Genomic DNA, 19,606 nt, shown 5'->3' on the forward strand with positions numbered 1-19,606 from the left:
ACAGCTCGGCTTCACATTCCGGCTGCCGGAGCGACAGTTGACGCGCCGCCTTACCGGAGGAAAACAAACGCTGGTCGTCGTGTCGGGGTGTTGTCACGTAGCTTACTCCTCTCGTTATCCAGGTTTGTTACGAGGCGACGACAAGGCAAAGAACACCATTTTGAAAAACAAGTTTAATGGTGAATTTAAAAAAAAAGAGAGAGAGAATTGTCTCGAGTAGGAACTTAAAACGGGAAGGGGAATCCGGAGAAAAAGAGCACACGGCGGGGGAGCTCTCAGACGAGCTCCAGCATCCTGACTGGCCGTCAGGCTCAGAAAGACACTACGACTCTTGGCGCACAACACGAACCGAGCAGGACCTTTACAGCCATATGTCCACAAATACACGGCGAATAATCATCCGAAAATCTTCAACCATTCAGCCGGGGAAGGAAAGAAAAAAAAGTTGCAGCATTCCCACCCCCCCTCCAAAAGAAGCGTGGAGACAGGCCAGACAGTCGACAGCCCTCCGCTCACATTGTGTCCCTCTCCTCATACAGCGCTCCTGCTACCCTCGCAAACAACAAACATCAACATGGGAGCACAGCAGAACCTCTCAGCCTGCTCCTCCCCCTCAAACCGAGGCTGAAGTCACTACTGAGGAGGTGCAAAGAGAGGACGGCTTGTTAAAGCGGTTCCCAAACCGTGGCCCAGGGACCTCCAGGCGTCCATTTGGTGTGTGTGTGTGTGTGTGTTAGGGGGGGGCTTCCTATTAACTAGCAGGGGCGTGTCCAAGGAGGGGCCTGGGGTGACAGTGGAGTTTCTCATACATGACTGCATAATAAACTGCAAAGTAAAGCTTTTTTTTTATTCATGCTTTTGGTTTTAACCAAGCAGCAACCTCCAGTGCTGGGAAATGAAGCCAATGCAGAAGTGCTAGAAAATGTAATTCCTCAAGCGGCCACTGGAGACAGGCTGCAGAAGTGAGTCAATCTCCATAAGTGCCCAACTTCATGTTTACAGCCTGGTTAAAAAAATCTGTTTTGCTCTCTGTAGCTATTTTCCACCATTCATGACAACTGTATGAGTGTGATTTATTTATTTTAATTAACAGCACGACCACTTTGATTGACAGGTGGCAGGATGGTTTCTTAGAGCACCTTAGGCGTCATTTGGCCTGCCTCAGATCCGCCGATGAACCACGTCTTTGCCAATATTTAGATTAACTGAGAGGCGGAAGAAGCAGTACATCCAACATGAAGGGGTCCAGCATATTTTCGGCTTCAAAACAGCACTTCGGTAACTTTACCTGGCATTGGTTTTAACCCCCTTTTTGGCAGGACTAAATGGTAAGACAGTGGCTTTGTATTTTCTTACTCTAAAATCAAAAATGAATTAATTCTGCTAACAAGTGTTGCCCGTGTAGTTTAAGTCTGATTTTTATTCCCCTCGTGCCACAGAGCCACACTGATTAATGGACTTGGACTTTTTTAAAGATATTTTTTGGCCTTTTCAAGCTTTATTTTATAAAAGGGAGAGAGAGATGGGGAATGACATGTGGGAAAGTGCCACAGGTCAGATTCAAACCCTGGGCTGCCACTGCAAGGACTGAGCCTTCGTATATGGGGCGGCTGCTCTACCAACTGAGCTAAACGACACCCCAACAGTACTTTTAACTACATGTATCACTCCACTTTACAGGTGTTCTAATACTAACGTTACATTATTGGTCGCCTTCTATCTAAGCAACAACCTCTGTGAATGTGAAGTCAATGTGGAAGTGCCAAAAGCTGCAGTTTCTTGAACGGCCACTTGAGGCTGGCTCCAGAACAAGTCAATCTCCATAAGCCCTATGCTAATTTTCTCATTCATGTAAACTGTAGTGAGTCTGAATTTTTATATAACTCACCCCTTCAAATTATATTAAGGCTTAAAGTTATGCATAATTTACAGCGTGGCCACTTTGATTGACAGGTAGGTGCTGTTACGGATGACTTGTTTGAGCAACCAGGCGTCATTCGGCTTGCCTCTTCAGAAACCTATGAGTGGCATGGTGGTGCAGTGGTTAGCACTCACAGCAAGAAGGGTCTGGGTTTGAACCCACCTACCGGTACGGGCTTTGTGGAGTTTGCATGTTCTCCTCATGTCTGTGTGGGTTCTTTCTGGGTACTCCAGTTTTCTCTCACAGTCTAAAGACATATGTTTTGAGGTCTGATTGCCCTGATCTCACCTGCAAAGATTCTCTCCAGTAATGTTCCCCAACAGGGAAGCACAGTTATTGAATGAATCAACATGGCTGGACAAAACAAACATTAATAATGACAGTAAATCATGCAATAAATGAAAGTGCTATCGATCATATTAACTTTGTTTCTAGTGACAACGGCCATGCAGTGAAGTCGCCACACAGCTCGTGCCCTGCCCTCTTATTACAGATCTCCGATGTCGCAATGTCCTGTTCAGCCAGCTAGCCAGCCATTAGTACAGATGATTTCATCATCAGCCTACATTTCCTCTGTCATCTGTCCTCTTCTTTAACACCTACACATGCACGAGCACACAAACATGCACACACACCTCTTCAACCTCAGCTCTGAAGTCACTGAAAAGCGTTTTAGTTTGTTCACTCCCACAGCTGCACAATTATTCTCTGAAAGTCTGGCTGCATTTCATGTAATATGAGAGGACTTAATTGTTCAGAATCAAACATCACGCAGAGAGGAGAACATTTTTATTCTCACTGCACACCTCTGACACACATATGTGCTCTGTTGGGTCAAATTACAAAAAAAGGGAAAGGTACAGTGTGACATTTTAATGCAGTAATAGGTTCTCACATAGAATCAAGTGACAGTTGTAGAGGGAGTTATATTTAGCATGCAGTTGTTGGTAGTGCTAGGAGAGGAGATACTCTGAAAGAGGATGCCCCTCAAAAAATGAGAAGAGTTTGGATTGCTCTGAGTGTACAGGTGGCAGAGCCAGGTGGAGTAGCGCAACAGTCAGGAGGTAAGATACAGTATGTCTGAATAAAGGCATTCAAGTAGGGGTTGCAAAACTTCATTGTAGGCAAGCATTGAATGCGGGCTGCTACAGGTAGCCAGTGGAGGTCAATGAGTATCAGGGTAGCATGCCCTTTCTGATTGGGATTGTAAAAATAATACAGATGATTCTGATTCTTTTGGATTACCAAACATTGAACATATTGCAGCTTATACTAAAGAAATACATTTTTTTGTCTCTTCAGACATCCCAAAAATATTTTCAGTACAAAGAAAAATCATTTTGCATTCAGTATTTACAGTTGATCAAAGATAAGAGATAAGATAACACTTTATTGATCCCACAACGGGGAAATTCACTTGTTAACAGCAGCGAAAAATAGAATCAAGGAGGGAAACACAAGTGTACATGTTTACAAAAAATACTAAAGTAGAATGTGCAGATTTGTAAAACAAGTACTAAGGTAGAACAAACCAAATGAAACAGAATATCCTGTGTTTATTTGTCCCTTTTTTCCAAGTTGGAAACCATTGTTTTTGTTTCATGGCTGTTAGCTGTCCACTGACAATCCCATAATGCCTTGGGCTGAGTCTGTTGACTAATCAGAGGCTGTGTGGGTATATGTGTGGGCAACACTGATCTCAAACATGTCGCACAATGAAATAGATTTCCCCAGAGGTAAAAAAAAAAAGAAAAAAGAAAAAGGTAACTGATTGCATGCAGTTGGGATTACATAACCACACCACTACAGTTGGCTGACAATATGACATTTCTTTATGGAAGTGGTCGCGCACTGTAAATTCAAGTGTCATATATAAGCAAACTGAGTGAAAGAATGACTGGCTTCCACTGCTGAGCACGTGAAGTGATCAAGTGGCACATTTCACTTAATCTGTTGGAAAGCTGCAGATGTTTTCAATGGTTGCCCCCCCTTTAATTCCTTAAGTGTGGGGCTCATTAGTGTGATAACATATGGTTTGTGTTGAGAAATGGGTGGACATGATAGGGCCTTTGAGTCTGAATCCAAGAACAACACATGCCTGAATCACATCCTGCCAAGGCCTCATCCAGGCAATATTGTTTCATTTAGAAAGCTGAACTGGATGAAAGAACATAGCAACATCAGTCCAATGTGCTCTCCGTAGACACAGTTATTGAATGCTGCCTGACTTGGTAAACACGCAGCTCACACCACCGCTACCGCACATATATTGTAACACATCTCAGGAAAGGTCAGAGCAGTCCCTGTTGTTTTCACCCAGAACTCATTCATCTACCTACGTTAGCGGTGAGAGGCAGGAGGACAGTGTACCAAGGCCGGTGGTAGCCAATGACGGGCCTGGCTTCCTCTGAGCCACCACATCCATCCTGTCAGAGCTCGATGACTCAGCTTCTCAGAGGCACAGGAGTGTGGGAGGTTTTCTCCTGCGGTTGGGTGCCTACGCGAAACGCATCCTCCATCACCACAAAAAAAAAAAAAAAAAGTACAGCAATCCACTTTATGTCCAAAGTCTAAATGAAAGGATGAAATGGAAAACACATACATGTAAAAACAGTACAGCTACAGATGCCAAGACATACCCAAAAGAATATTAATCTTCTTTCCACACAAGGACATGCTTTAGTTAGAAATCAATTAAGGCGTTAACGACCTCTCAGGCATACTGTAATTAGTTTTAAGGTGTCAGTGAGATTTTAATGAGATGAAGATGAGTGATTGTACCTCTCTGCAGCCGAGCAACCTGGCTAACAATCAGTCTTTGAATCCCAACCTGTTTATCGCCTGTGTGGCAGCCTCAGGAATATGCAATTATTAAAGGAAGCTTAAAATAGGACTTAATATCATAACCCACATTTTCCCCTGGCAAAGGACAGAAGAGGGGAAGACGTCAAACTCCAACTAAAGAGGAAGTCACATTTCTGGGAAACAAACAAACAAACTGAGGACTCTATTCAAAGAGACAAAATAAACAGAAAGTAAGGGGAATGAAGAGGAGCTGGTGCTATCAGCCTCTGATGTGTGATCCCAACACTGCTTCTTCCTTACGTTACAGGGAGTGTAGTAGAGATAAATATGGACATGGCAGAGACTGTGACTTTTTTTTACGTCTGTTCCTATCTGATGTCTGTTTAGACTCGCAACATCTTGCATGCCTTCATTAAAATAAAGACATATCAGCCTGTGTTTAAAGAAGAGACATAAAATAATAATAATAATAATAATAATAATAATAATAATAATAATAAGCACTAGTCTGGAGATTCATTTCCAAGGACAGTTTTTAAAGCAATGAAACTACAGGTGTGCTACCAATTTATCATAATATTATCTTTGATTTGATATTGGGAAGAACATTTTCTAAAACTGTGAATAAAGCTAAATACGCTAATTTTAGTCCACCTGTGTGATTTAATTGTTCAATTTGCAATCAAATGTAAAACAAAAAGAAATATAGATAAGAGATAAAGGTCCTTGTCTTTAGAAGTGCATAAACTTCGAGCAGGTCAAAATGTACAAAAGTTCAACATGTCAGTGCAGACTCAGCTGACCCCAGATACAACAACACAAAACTGTGTACAGAGAAAGAATGTGCTCAAATGTGTTAAATTAGCATTATGCATGACGACCAAAGATGAAGGGGGAGACAAAACAGAGAGGAAGATATTTTTATACATCTCTGGATGTCTGCTATCAGTACAGCAGCTGTTCTTCAGTCCTGTGTCTATGCTCCGGGACACTGTTGGGAGCTAAAATCACTCCTGATGATCCTTCTCAGGCTTTTTTCACAGATGACATGCCACAGTACCAAAAGCACAGGTATAAATAATAAAATGGATGATGGTTGAATTCCATTTAGCTGCTTCAGTTTCAGGGTCCTGGTGTTGTTCAAGCTGGCTCACTCTCACACTGTCATGGTTTGATGGTACATTAACATGCATATTACATAATAGAGCCACCTTTAATGTGGCTTTTTATGCTGTGGCAAGTCAAAATGTCTTCTGAGAAAGGACTGAGATCTGCTCTTTACTTTATTGGAAAAGGGTTAACAGTGCAAACAATCCAGACAAGACATCTAGCTTAAATCTTGGCTATAGAGGTCTTCCTATGGGGCAGAAAAGTCAGTGCCAGTGTCCATTACTTCACAGTAACCACTCTAAAATGTTTTTCTTTCACTTAGGTGATGCCATTCTTGAATAGAAAAAGAATTTGGGGATATGAGTTTGTGAGGAAGAAGGCTACTTATCACTGTACATGCTGAGAAACATGGTAGAAAGATCATTAACCTCAGTAACCATAATGAGGAAGTTATGACAACTGATGCTCTTAAAGGAGCTATTCAAATTGAATGTGGGGTCCCACAAGTACCATAAGTACTCACTGTACTTCTTATTGGGCCCAGACCACAACACGAACAGTACATTCACACTATTCATTTATATATTCCTTTTGAAATCTGCCAACATATTGCACAAAGGGCTTGAGCAGTACTTTATGCATTCAATGCCCTTGTAAGAGTATATTAGTATTGAGGGATTCAAAACTGCCGAACACGAGAGGATTAAAACCAGCAGAGATGTCAGAGAGTTTAATCAGTTGCTACCAAGTTTCCCATTGCATACAGTACATCGTCAGAAAAGTGCTGCAATATAACTTGTTTTGTCTTAAACAGTTCCACCTGTATCAGTGCCTCCAGTGATAATGCAAAATCGCCTAAAGTCATATCTCAGCTTCCGATTGAATGTACTCCCTTTTCAGTAGTTTATGAAAGAGAGATTATATCTTACAGGCAGTTCATGGTGTCACCACTGTTGAGAAAGGACAGGCAGCAACGCTGATAATCAATATTTTAAAAAGTATGTAATCCATCTGTTATCATCAACACCTTAAACATAAAATTATGCATATGATATGAAGCAGTTCTACTGGAGATTCATGGATGGAAACATTTTGAAAACACATCAGAGACCTCTGAAGTGTTACCTGAATAGCCGCCATCTTTACATCTAAGCTAAAATATTTGATCTAAAGCAAACACTATTCCAGAAGACCATCAGATCCTCCTATCACGTGTCCTTTGGAGCATTTCAGTCACGGGATGATTTCACTGTAAGGCTGGAGGAATCGGTCGTGACTGTGATCAAGTTATTTTGAATAAAATCAATAAAAGGCAGTCCGTGTAAGCAGTTGATGTTTGTTTTATTGGCCTAAGATTGTCTGGACATAATGCAACGTCTCCGGTGCTTAACGATGTTCATCGTACATTTATTTGTGACATGTGCAGCACAGAGTATAAATGTGTATACTGAATAAAAGAGAGACATGGAGTCATACGAAAAAAAGGCAAATTTTACAATGAGCTTTCAGGACATTTTGAAGGTTCTTTTCACACGTTTCTTTTAGAGCATGTTCAAAAACATGCCCATTGACATGAATGGAGGACAGTAACGAACAGAAATGTGTTCAGTTTTCTTATGTAACCTCGCCTAGATATCCTCTCACCCTGGCACTTCCACGTTTGATTACCAAAGCGATTGTTTTCTCAGCTATAATACAATGCATACAGGAATTTTTACATTGAAACATCAGTTACATCTGCCATGTTCAAATATTTGACCCCTTTAACAAAATATGTATAATAACAATAACAAATTTTACCAACAATAAAAGCATTTGTTATAATAGTCAGAAAGTCCCATCTCTTGCTATGCTTGATTGAGACTGAAAGAATCATGTGCGTCCATTGTACAACGGTTTATATACACAGTGATGAAAAAATACAGACATAACACAAGTGCTTAGGAAACACAAAGTTCATCTGTGAAAGTCGTTGAGGCTATGATTGATAAATTAGACACTTCTTTTGACAGATGCGCTTCTCTCATGTTGATTGGCTGGTGCAATGCTGCCTCCTCATGGCCTAAAGCACACACTGCAGGTGTCTTTAAAGATTTACATCTTGTTCTCAAAAAGGGACAACTTGCTCTAGTCCTATTGCACAATTTATCTTCCAGCGATGGAGACATATACATTTCAATTTAAAAAGTCAGTGTTTTTTTTCCCCCCCACGAGTGTTGGCAAAAAAGTTCAAACTACTGTACAGTGTCACATTTTAAATAAATACTCTCCATTAACAAAATGTTGATGAGTATATTAGCATTTATAAAACTGAAAAACATCTCAACGACTCATCGACTCTAAAGGAACCACGTAATTCAGCACCAAAATCTGGTGGCAGCTTTGGCTGAAAAAGTAAACAAACGAAAACAAATGCCAAACAAAATATCAAATGTAGCAATCCAACACCAGCAGGTATTAAATATTTGTATTAAAATGAGCTTTCAAATCCCAAACCCACTTTTTTTAACAGGGCCCAGAAGCTATACATATATAGAGATATTTTGTTTATGTGGATACTTCTTTAAAAAAAACAAACATTTTCTGTCATTTTGATAAATAAAAATAGAAAACCACAGAAATATCTTGTCCACCTTAGCGTTTCCTGTTGGAGTCCTGCCTCTCCTCTTGTCATGACTTCCCTAAGTGAAAGAGAACTTGGCAAATAATAGCCACCACTCCCGGGTTCAGCACCGAGGAAATGGAGATGTCTAATAGTCGGCTTTCGTACAGCACAAACTCTGTCTTGTTCTCCTCCACTTTAGCCATGGCCAACAGGCCTTTGGCTGCTCTGCACATCATGTTTATGCTTGGTGGGTCCATAGGGGGGTGTCCAATGTGCAGCAAGCTGTGAGGGTTCTGCTGGTACTGTGCCATGCTAACACCATCCTCCAAGAAGCCAACCAAATTACCCACACTGCCCTTCTGCATGGCTATGGCACGTGCTGCTGTGGGGTCTCCTTGTGCCACGTGGGAGAGAACGGCCACTGCCATCTCCCTGTACACCTGGGCCTTCCTCTGACCCACATAGCGGACCAAGACAGTGAAGAGTTTCTCCTGTCGGCTGAAAGGCGGCGTAGCTAACAGGAGGTCAATGTTGCCACCAAGGATGCTCAGCTTGCAGAGGCACTCCAGCACCAGTCTCTGAGGGGTGAGCTGTGAGTGGGGTGCTGCTGATGGGAAGGGGTCTTGGGCTTCAGCTGAAGGGCACACCATCCAGTGGAGAAGGCCATCCAATATGGGGAGGCAGATAGTGTCTGGATAGGTGGAGAGGTCCAGCTGACCAGAGATGTTGGCAAGAGTGACCATGGCATTCTCCCTGAGCAGACTCAGACACTCCCACCACCACTCCTCTTTGCTACTTGACAGCCCCCTGTCCTGCTGCTCATCTCTCTGGTAGCTAGGGGGCGACCTGTTCCTCTCTGGGTGCTGATGGTGCAGCAGGAGCAGCCTGCCCAGAAGAAGAACAAGAGCAGGGTGGCGTGACATATCCAAATCATTGCCCGGGATAAAGGACAGACTCCGGACGATGTTGGAGACGCAGAGGCATCGCTTGGCCAGTGAGTCCTGCCAGGCAGAGGTCGTGGAGAGCGGAGCCTCATCTAGGCAGCGTGGCTCATCCTCCAGCAAGGTGATGTGGTCCTGCTCCCCATCTGAATGCACCCTGAAGGGGTAGGATGGCAAGGAGCGTGCAGGGTGAGCATAAGAAAGGGCGTCAACCCGAGCACAGAGGACATCATCTATAGTAGCAGTGATATGTTTCAGTGGTTGTTTCTTCCCATTGTCCACCTCGGTATCCTCTTTGTTTTCGTTTCTCGTCTTTTCTTCTGATCTCGCAGGTGGTTCGCTCCGGGGTTCAAACTGTGTTTGAATATGTGCAGTGGAATCACCTCCACCAGCCTGCCAGTGTAGCAACCCACTGGCGAATGCAGTGATGTAACCCAAGTGCTCTGTCATGTCTTCAACCAGGTCCTCTTTGTGAACGATCTTGATGGGGAGCTTATCATATTTACTGGCTTGTTTAGGTTTAGGTTCTAGCTCTGTGACAGGCTGGTCAGCACACTCCTTTTTACTCTCTGTTCCCTTTTCACTCTCTCCTTCTTTGTCTTTTCCCTCTTGCTCTGTGTCCTCTTCATTCTCCTCCTTCTTTATGGTCACCTCAGACTCCCCCTTCTCACTGTTCACCTCTGTTGACTCTGGCTCTGCAGTGACTGGTAGAGCTTTCTCCATGGTGTCTCCGACTTGTTCCACCTGTGTCTCTGCCGCCGGAGCTGACTCAGGTTCAGGTTGGACAGTAGAGTCAGTTTCCTGGTCAGGGATGGATTCATCTTTCTGGTTAGGAACAGGGTCCAAAGAGCTTTTCTGAGTCACAGTCCCAACCTCAAACTCTTCCAGGATGCCAAAGATCTCAATCAGGAAACGGCGGAAGTACTCTACAATCAGTTCAAGGAATCCAGGCAACTGGTCAGACAAAGAGAAAATAAATGTCAACAACTTTTGTTGCCAAAGTAGTCCCAGATGGTGAACACAAGCCAAGATTTACTCTCTAAGGAGAGCATTTTTCATTCTAATCACTTTAAAAAAATAATATCTTGAATTTTTAAATTACATTAAGTCAGAGTGGCATTATTAATATTCTCCCCTGACTGGATTTTATAGATCCTAACTACAATAATAATAATAAAAAAAGGTTTAGATAGAGACAAATACAGTCACAGCATGTTCTGGCAGGTTAAATTAATCTGTTCTGTCAGTCAACAGTCATGAAATTAGTTTTTACCTGGGAGAGGTTAAAAGAAGCCACAGTGCTGTCATCGTACAGCAGGATGTTGATGGTGTCTAGAGCCCATGTGCTCTCTGCCAGAAGGCCAGACTTCAGAGACATCATTACGCGCCAGGCCTCAGGCGTTCCTGGGATTAAAACAGTAGGATTTTTTGAACCAGGAAAGGAAAAAGAAATGGTGATCAGACATTGTTCAGATAATAAAAGAGGCATTGAACAGAATAATTCCTTTCATAAAATTTACCTCACGCCAGGTTAATTCTACCTGAAAATAGGTTTAGCTGTACATCTAAGGCAGAGATAAAAATGTGTTTTATAGAGCATGAAAATACTGTAGAGTAACAACTTTTCAAGCTAAATGGACAACTGCAATGAAACAATCAGAAATGTGTCTTCTAAAGATCCTTACAACCAATCCACCTCACCGCTCTATTTAAAATTGTGATTAAGAAAATAATGGTACTCCATCTCACCAGTGTCCTTTGAGTTGAGCTTTCGTCTGGGCTTGAGAATCGGCATGGTGGCCTCCACTGATCCTGGTGGGTAGTTGAGGTCCCGCCTCAGGTTGGGAGGAAACTGACCAAGGGGTCCACTGCCCTGTGAGCCCATCATGGTCATCCCAGGCTTGGGCATCTTCATGGGTGACATGAATGGCACTTTGCTGGGCGACATCCTAGAGTCCAAGGAGCGTTGGAAAGCCCCTGGGCTGGGTGCTCTGGGCAGGTGGTTGGCCATGGATGGAGAATTGGAATAAGAAGATGGCTGACGTGAAGACAGGGTAGACATGCCACCTGATGATGACATGTAGGATGACTGACGGTGCCACTGCTCCTGACTGGGCCGCCCGTCCATGTCGTCTCTACCGATTGGGCCATAAGGTGTCATTTGTGATGGCGGCCCCTGTCTGTTAGGGTAGGGATAGCCGAGGTCTGTCCTGGATGGCCACATGTTGGGACCATCGGTACCATGGTTAGGAGTAGGTCCACCACCCATCATAGTGTGCTGACTCTGACCTGAAGGGGCCATACGGTCGCGAGGGTAGGGGAATGGGAACTGTCCCTGGATTGGTCTGTGTTCAGGGCCAGAGTACCCACCACTGTAGTGGTTATACATGTCCGGCTGCTGGTTGGCGTACTGCATGGCATACATGTCGCTCTCGTGTCTCTTGGATGGGGGTCCATACATGCCATCCATGGGCCGTTTGTAACCCTGCTGAAGGAAGAGTGTCATTAGTGAGTTAGTGACTATTTGTTGTTAGTAAAAACACAAAGCCATGTTAGGTTCATCCTATTTATTCCACTGTTTCAATAATGTTATATAATAATGATAGCGATTATAGTGTCAGGACCTTATCTGTGTAGCACCTTTTATGCAAAGGTGCAGCGCAAAGTACTAAAAGAGTAGTGGGGATAAAAATAAAGAAACAACATTAAGTAAGTAAATACGTAAATTCTTCCAGTGGCATTTGTTTGGGATATTTGATGTAAAATATGATTTGTAATAAGCTTGGTAGAAGTTAGGAACAGCAGAAGTGCTGGACAGGATTGTAAGCTCACTAGATGTAAACAGATCTAGTTGTCAGACATCTACTTTGAAGCAGAGAATAGAACAGAAAAAAAAAACTGAAATATGAATGACCTGTGAGGACAGATTTTGAGTCCATCTGTGTTTTTTTGTTTGTTTGTTTTTTAAAAATCCCTGTATATACTGAATTTGTTGAGTGTTTTGTGTTGTTTTGTGTAGAGGCATGGGGTAAACATTGACTCATGTGAGCTGCAGACCAGTTCGAACGCTTGCCTACTATTGTAGACAGTTTTGAGCTGAATTTGACTGATCCGAGGTGAACCGAGGTGAATAGACCAGCATCAACAGATCAGTAGGAAGGATCACTGCGTGAGGCCCAAAAACGTCAATAATTTCAACTGTGCACTTAGAGCAGTGAGAAGCAGAGATACAACAGCTGTGGTGGACTTCGATGAGTTTTCAACCCCAGGTATTCATGGTTTTGATTATGGCATGGTTCTGAACATTTCTAATATGGTATCAGACACAATCAATTTAACAAGTACTTTTGTTAACCGAGACATGAAGATAGAGTGACAACCCACACCGCAATCAGTTAGATAACTCTGATATTTCACACAGTTAATGAGCCATTAATTAAGCCTGTTCATGAACATGGTGATTGCTTAAGTAAATTCAAATCCAAAAAAATGCAATTCAATCACAGTGGAATGACAAATGAGAAGTAAGAAGGCAAAAAAAGCCTAAATTGAGCTAAAATATCTTGATCGAATAAATACTCTGAATTCACATGATAATTTATTCAGACAGTAAATTATCTGTAGGTTGAACTCTCGTTGAAAATCAGTCAAACAGATTTTTTGCTTTGCTGTCTTACACCACCTTCCTTCAATACATGAATGTTGTATAACTGTTGTACTGACTGCTCTCACCTGTTGCTGTGGGTACATCCCAGATGGATGCATCCCATACGGCATGCCGGGATACTGCTGACCGTAGCCATCGTGTCTGAAACACAACAGAGCGGAGACGAGGAATATATCACTCACTGAAGACATTTCTAAAAGTGTATCCTCTACTATACATACACACTGGTGCTGACCTCTGCTGTGAAGGGTATCTACTTGGAGAGTACATGCTGCCCTCACTGTTAGAAGGTCCCATGTTGTTCTGACTCCCAGGAGGACCCATATTTCCCTCCATCCCCATGACATGGTCCGGTCTGGGGATCAAACAGCAAGACAGCCTTCATGCTTCTGACACTACATCACTGACAACCTCTATTGCAAACATATTCTTTTTGTTGCCTATAATAGACAAGCCTATAGACTAAATAAAAATACTATAGTAGACCTTGAAGCTCATGTGAGAGAATAGTCCAAGAAATAATTAGATACAAAAGGTTTTCTGGTGATTGGTGCACATACCTTCTGTCATAGCCTGGCCCATATGGATACTGTGACCGCTGGCTCATGCTCAAGGCTGACGGGGGTCGACCATACATGTCCTGCATACCGCCACTGGGCATCTGGCCTGGCATGTAGGGATCAGCTCCTGCCACTGTGAAAGAGGAAAGCAAATGAGGTAAATGCATCTGAAATGATCGATAGTTATATAGATGGACAGCATGAATGAAATAGAAACAAAATTAGATTTTAACAAATAAAAAATAGCCAACAACAACTATGCAACAGAGGCTCCAACTGACTCTTTTAAATGCATGAAGAATATTTTCTGCTCACCACCAGATGGCAGCCTTCCTCTATGCATATTCAGCACTTTCACTGATTAAACCTTATTGTTCTGAGGCTGTGACTGTTGTTATGCAGCTAACATCCACCATATTACTCATTCAGACTCCATTCTCTTCTGCCTTCAGAGGAGCCGCTATCCTTTCTAAAACTACTGTTTGTTCTGAAAACTAAACCACATGAGTTGGTCAGAACAGGTGCTTCTCAGCAGGACGGGGAGGATGAAAAGGATGAACAAAGTTGGGATGAGACGAAAGGCTAAGCTATAGGAACATCAGACGAGCTAGTGTGCTTTCGATAGAGGAATGTGTGGTGTAACAAACAGTTCTCATATCCTTTCATAGTCCCAGTAGCAAAACACACACACACACACACACACACACACACACACACACATCTGTCCTGATCTAAGACGACATGGTGACTAGACAATGAATTAGAGCAATGAGACAGATGAAAGAACAATGGCTTTGGGATACATTTTGACAAAGTGCCATTTAAGTTTATAAAGCGTTCAGATCAAGTTTTAAATTTAAATATCTTCACTTAAAAGTGCAAGTTCATATGACAATGAAAAATGGTTGATTGAAATGGTTTCAGGATATTCTGTGAAATTGGGGAAACAGGTCTATGTTGGGTGAAAGGGTGTCCCAGCATGTGCCTCACTCACTCTTCCTCATCCCAGCGAAGGGGTCCTTGGTGTCGTACTGCATCCTCATCATCATGTCAGGCATGCTGAGGCCCTGCTGGTAAGGAGCTGAGGGGGGCAGGGAGGTAGCACGCTTCTGGAAGGCCGGGTCGCTCACCTCCGAGAAGGGGTCCTGTACGCTCACACTGCTCCTGGACAACGCAAGGAGGGAGAAAGAGGGAGGAGAAGGTGGAAGCTTTGTGAAAGAGGTGGAGACCATGGATTGTACACATTAAAGATATAGATATGATGTGTGCTGTGAAGGAGTTCTCTTTAAATGCTTTTATTTTGGAAAAACTGTTTTCATTTGGTCATTTTTGATCGTTTTAATGATGTTTTTTTTTTTTTATTCTAACATGAAATGCTTCAGATATGAATATGGTCATATAGTCGTACAAGCAGTGACAACAAAGGTTGTAGCCGTACTAATAGTTACTGTGGTAGCAGTGTTAAAATTTTACTGCAGCAAAATGAACTTGAAGTGCTACTATACAAAATGATCCCTGTGAGTGTGATATTATATTACTGGATTATAATTACAGATGCATTACTGCAGGCCTGTCTGTATGCTGTATTTTTAAACTGATAATATAGTTTGTAGAAGTAGCTAGCAACTTATTTTTAAACTGATAATATAGTTTGTAGAAGTAGCTAGCAACTATAACTGTAAAATAAATGTTGGAGTGACATACATAATAAAATAAAGTAGCATATAATGACAGCGGTGGAAAAGAGTAGTTAAATATTTTTTATATATTTCTATATTTATTTGTATGATGAACATACAAGGGCCCTGCCACTATGGGCTAGAAAGACAACAAATACCACTGCAGAGGCCGATTGACACAAATATCACACTGTTAATTAATCATAGAAAATAAAAATAAATGAGTCGCCGTAGAGACAGTAACAATATTAATATAAGTTGAGATTGGAGTACTTTAAAGCAGTCTCTCTGTGGGGTACCTGTTGGGGGGTAGTGGTGTGACCTGTCCCAGAGGGGTGGTGGCAGGTGTGGGGGGTTTCAGATCCGCTGCTGCCTCTGCTGTAGAGCTGCTACCAGAGGACTGGGGTGTCTGTGGGCCTTGGAGGGAGCCGCCTGAATTAGCTAGAAGACACAAGTATCCTTATCGTTATTATTATTATTATAGCTATATGATATATGAAGAAATTCACAGCAAAAAACTGTAACACTTTCAGACCGCAGGGCTCCCACCATGTCTTCAGATATGATCTCGAAGCTGGTTCGAGTTAGAACAGCCATAGTAGGCTTTTCGCTGCAGCAAGGTGCTGTCTTAGAGAGATAACTTTGGACTTAAGGCCAAAGCACTTACAGTGACGCCCTACATGAGAAGTGAGCTCGAGCAAACAGCCTGCACAAGCGCTGAGAAGACAAGTACGGAGGGACAAAAAGGAGGAAGGAAAGGAGACAGGAAGAGAGGACACAGTGGAGAGAAGGGAAGGATTTCTCTGAGGGAATTGCCCACTTGGGTGGTCACAGCTCCTTGTGTGGAAACTGTTTGAAGATGGTTTAACTGACTTTTTTTTGTGCTGCAGACTTGGGTTCATGTGGAGGGCTACGCTGCGGGGCACAAATGTATTTGAGGAAAATATAGTGTTTATATTTACTAGTGTACTCGGTGAAATCAAATCAAATGTGCAAGCTAATACTTCAGCAAACATCCCCTCAATGAATGAGGAGCTCAAAAAAGCATGTCTCTGTGACCTCCTCTGAGAAAAAAATACATCCCCTCACACAGATCCTCGAACTGGGGTTAAATTTGGGTTAGTATGCTCTCTTGTTATGACACCATATTCCTGTGAATTTCTCGGTTCAGATGACTGGAAAATCACAAGAGTGCCGAGCTACAAGAGCCTACCAAACAAAAGAACCCCCAACCAGATAAAACCAAGGGATACAAATTCCCAGAAGCAGGTTTAATGGAAAATGTGGAATCGTTCCGGCTAAAAGATGACAAAGACGGAGAAAGAGAGAATATGAAAGTATCCTAATGAGCATTTAGTGTAAGAAGACTTTCTCTGGAGCAGCCTCAATGGCCTTCCCCTGCACTGCACGTTTTCACAGGAAAAAAAAAAAAAAAGACTTAAGCTTTAAAAATTAATGCTAATTCTGAATTATTCAATGATACCCCCTGCCTCTACATCACAGGAGACTTGGAGAGAGAGAGACAGAAAGAGAGAGAGAGAGACACAGGGAGAGATAGTTATCCCATGATGATGAGCAGAGGTAGGAGAGAGGGCAAAGAAGGGGCAGTGAGCATTAGGGATTCTTCACTTCCTGGGATATCCCCACTTCAGATAAACATGAACGTGCGCGCGCACACACACACACATGGATGTGGACAAGTGCAAACAATGGTGGGGTTAGCCAAGGTTAAGACGTTCGCCATTCCTCAAGAGCGGTGGGGGTACGAAGATGGAGGAGAGCTTGAACTCAAGTGCTCTCTGCTCCACATTTAGAGGGAGACAAGAATGACAGAAGAGGTGATGAAAAGTGTGTGTGTGTGCGTGTGTGTGTGCGTGCGAGAGGCCTGTGCCTGACGTTTGATGTGTGTGCGCACGAGAGCCTGTGTGTGTCAGCGGGTGACATAATCCAGTGGGGTGGTAGTGGTTGGAGGGGGTGGAGGGGGAGTCAGTCAGCCGAGCCAGTTTTGTGAATGAAAGGTGACGGCGAGGTCGAGTTTGTTTATGTTCTACATTCCAGTCCTCATTAATCACTCCCACACCGCACCACCACCACCACCACCACCACCACCACTACTACTACTACTACTACTACTACTACACACACACCCTCCACCCCACCGCTCCCACCAGCCCGCTGGACAAGCTCCCTCAGTGACATCATCGGGCTGTCAGTCTATATATAGGCTGGCAGGGTGTCAGTAGGGCAGTTTGCACTTTGGAGCCGGGAAGTGCAGATAGTAGATCAAGACGGGCGCATTTAAAGGAAATGGATGAGATATTTTTCGATCCTGTGAACTCGCCTGGGACAACAATTCACAACAGAATTTACCGTGTGCAGTTTTAGAAACAGAGTGAGTAGGTAATAAAAATGTGTTCAAGACAAATATATCCATACCTAAACTATAATCAATGTCCATCTTTCAAGAAAGTTTCTATATGTCTTCTTAAAATCATATTTTACATATTATTGACACATTATAATACAAACTAGTTGATAAACGTTGTAATTACTGATCAAAATGGTTGTTCCATACAGTATGGATATGGATATTACAAAGAAACAAAGGACACACTTAATGTATAATAACTTTATGTGTATGATCTACTAGAATTATCACATTTATAATTCTTTACTCATTTCTTATCAGTGAATTATTCGCTCAGTGATGCTTACGTTGTGTTTGTATGTGTATGATATTTATAATTTCCTTTGAGGACTAGATGCACTGAGACTAATATGGACCAGAGGTGATCCTTACTTGATGCCCTGTTGTCTTTGTATGCTTGTATGCCTTTACACAAAACTACTGGTACTAATTTGAGCTGTATTGTATTAACTTATACAATCATTTGTATAAGCACCAGCAATTGTATCTATATTGGAAGTAAAAATATCTTGCCTCATTTGCAGGTTATTTTTTTGATGTCGAACATTTTGTAGTAATTTTAACGCAGTCTTAAAGGAAATTATAGTTTATTACTGCCTGGTTCTTATTTTTGTAGCTTCACCCATTATTTCTGTTGGTTATGATTAAATAAAATAATAGCTAAATTTTGAAACAAGGTTAAACCTGGAGCGCTTACCACTTTATTTTGGGTCAAAACAGAAACGTCCGAAATGTCAGTAATAATTAGGGTTGCTGTGAGTTTTCCTGTGAAAATATCTCTCTCTTTCCCCTGGGGTATCTCACCATAAATTAAGTTCACAGACAGTCATTGCATTATGTGGCAACACTTTTAGTTGAACAACAAAGCTCTTTAAAACGGCACTACTTCTGAGATGAAAAAAACAAAACCCAATGCCAACAACACAGAATAACACTTAATAGTAACACCTGTAATAGTAACAGGTCATGGCTGATTTTTGTTTACCCAGCAGCTCAAAGTGTAACCAGGAAATGATGGCGATTTACAACAGACTGTTTTTTTCTTTCAAATAAGCGTAGTTCACCTGTTAAAACAGGTCTGATTGTCTGGCTGCTTGGACTTAAAGCATAAAGCAATGTTCTCTCTATCAGCATTTAACTTAACTTGAAATGAGACCCATGTAAACAATAATAAACCTGAATAAAACTTCCAAATTACACGATAGCATAACTCTGTAGAGAGAGCTTTTGTGGTCTTTCTAACATGGTGTCAGTATCATAGTACTAGCTGTAGTTAGTTCAACTCTCATGAGGACCGCACAGGTGATTACAGATATACAGGTGATATTTCTTTAATCAGTTGCTGTCTGATAAAAACTACATTTGTCCAAAAATATATTTTTTCCTAAGGGTGAAAAAACTCCTTCTCAGAAACCAGCTTCAAACCTAAAACACTGTCAGTGAACTGAAATGGATTTAAAAATTTAAAAATAAATGGTTCAATGACGTGCGGATGATAATGTTTATATCTACCTCAGTTGGTAAACTATCAATAGCAAGGCTATCCTACATGTTTCCACAGAGTACATTGACCTAATCAAAGATATTTGATTATTTTAGATTTAAATCAGCATAATCAAGTCTAACGGCCATCTGACGCTGATGCGTGTGCATCAGTCATCATTATTCATCCAAGTCTATCCTAGTCCTCCTTCTATATATCCTACATGCATGATGTAACAAAACATCTTTTGATAGCTACGTCTGAATCTGTGTACCACGGTCCCATCAGCACATGTGAGCAAAATGAGAGGCTGTGAAATTAACGTGGTCAGACCCCTTAAATAGATGAGAGGGGGCTGAATTATGAATTATAGAGTGTCATGAGCAAGAGGGAACATGCATTCATGT

The 19,606-nt window shown here is 42.1% G+C and overlaps 2 protein-coding genes and 1 long non-coding RNA gene across 6 annotated transcripts in view; 1 reads left to right on the forward strand and 2 right to left on the reverse strand.

The window, feature by feature from the left end:
* Positions 1-655, reverse strand: part of LOC104924637 (probable palmitoyltransferase ZDHHC14) — a 42,559-nt gene extending 41,904 nt beyond the window's left edge. Inside the window, exon 1 of one of the 4 annotated variants that reach the window (XM_010738048.3) lies at positions 55-647. The gene's annotated coding sequence lies outside the window, so the exon portion shown is untranslated. Of the gene's footprint in view, positions 1-54 lie in introns of all 4 variants that reach the window. The other 3 variants (XM_010738047.3, XM_027274595.1, XM_019275153.2) reach the window with 3 other exon arrangements.
* LOC113744554 (uncharacterized) lies at positions 603-1,515 on the forward strand. Its single transcript, XR_003461632.1, has 3 exons — positions 603-714; positions 877-962; positions 1,115-1,515. It is a non-coding gene; the product is annotated as an uncharacterized LOC113744554 (long non-coding RNA).
* A 5,036-nt stretch (positions 1,516-6,551) lies between these two features.
* The window catches only part of LOC104924657 (AT-rich interactive domain-containing protein 1B), a 168,763-nt gene continuing 155,708 nt past the window's right edge, over positions 6,552-19,606 (reverse strand). The window contains 9 exon segments of the mRNA XM_027274594.1: positions 6,552-8,515; positions 8,518-10,336; positions 10,656-10,786; positions 11,132-11,867; positions 13,115-13,190; positions 13,285-13,404; positions 13,610-13,742; positions 14,604-14,773; positions 15,588-15,729. Coding sequence (XP_027130395.1) covers positions 8,400-8,515; positions 8,518-10,336; positions 10,656-10,786; positions 11,132-11,867; positions 13,115-13,190; positions 13,285-13,404; positions 13,610-13,742; positions 14,604-14,773; positions 15,588-15,729 — 3,443 coding nt within the window. The 3' untranslated portion in view covers positions 6,552-8,399.

The sequence above is a fragment of the Larimichthys crocea genome, chromosome XXIV (assembly GCF_000972845.2).
Source record: "Larimichthys crocea isolate SSNF chromosome XXIV, L_crocea_2.0, whole genome shotgun sequence".
NCBI classification, from domain to species: Eukaryota; Metazoa; Chordata; class Actinopteri; family Sciaenidae; genus Larimichthys; species Larimichthys crocea.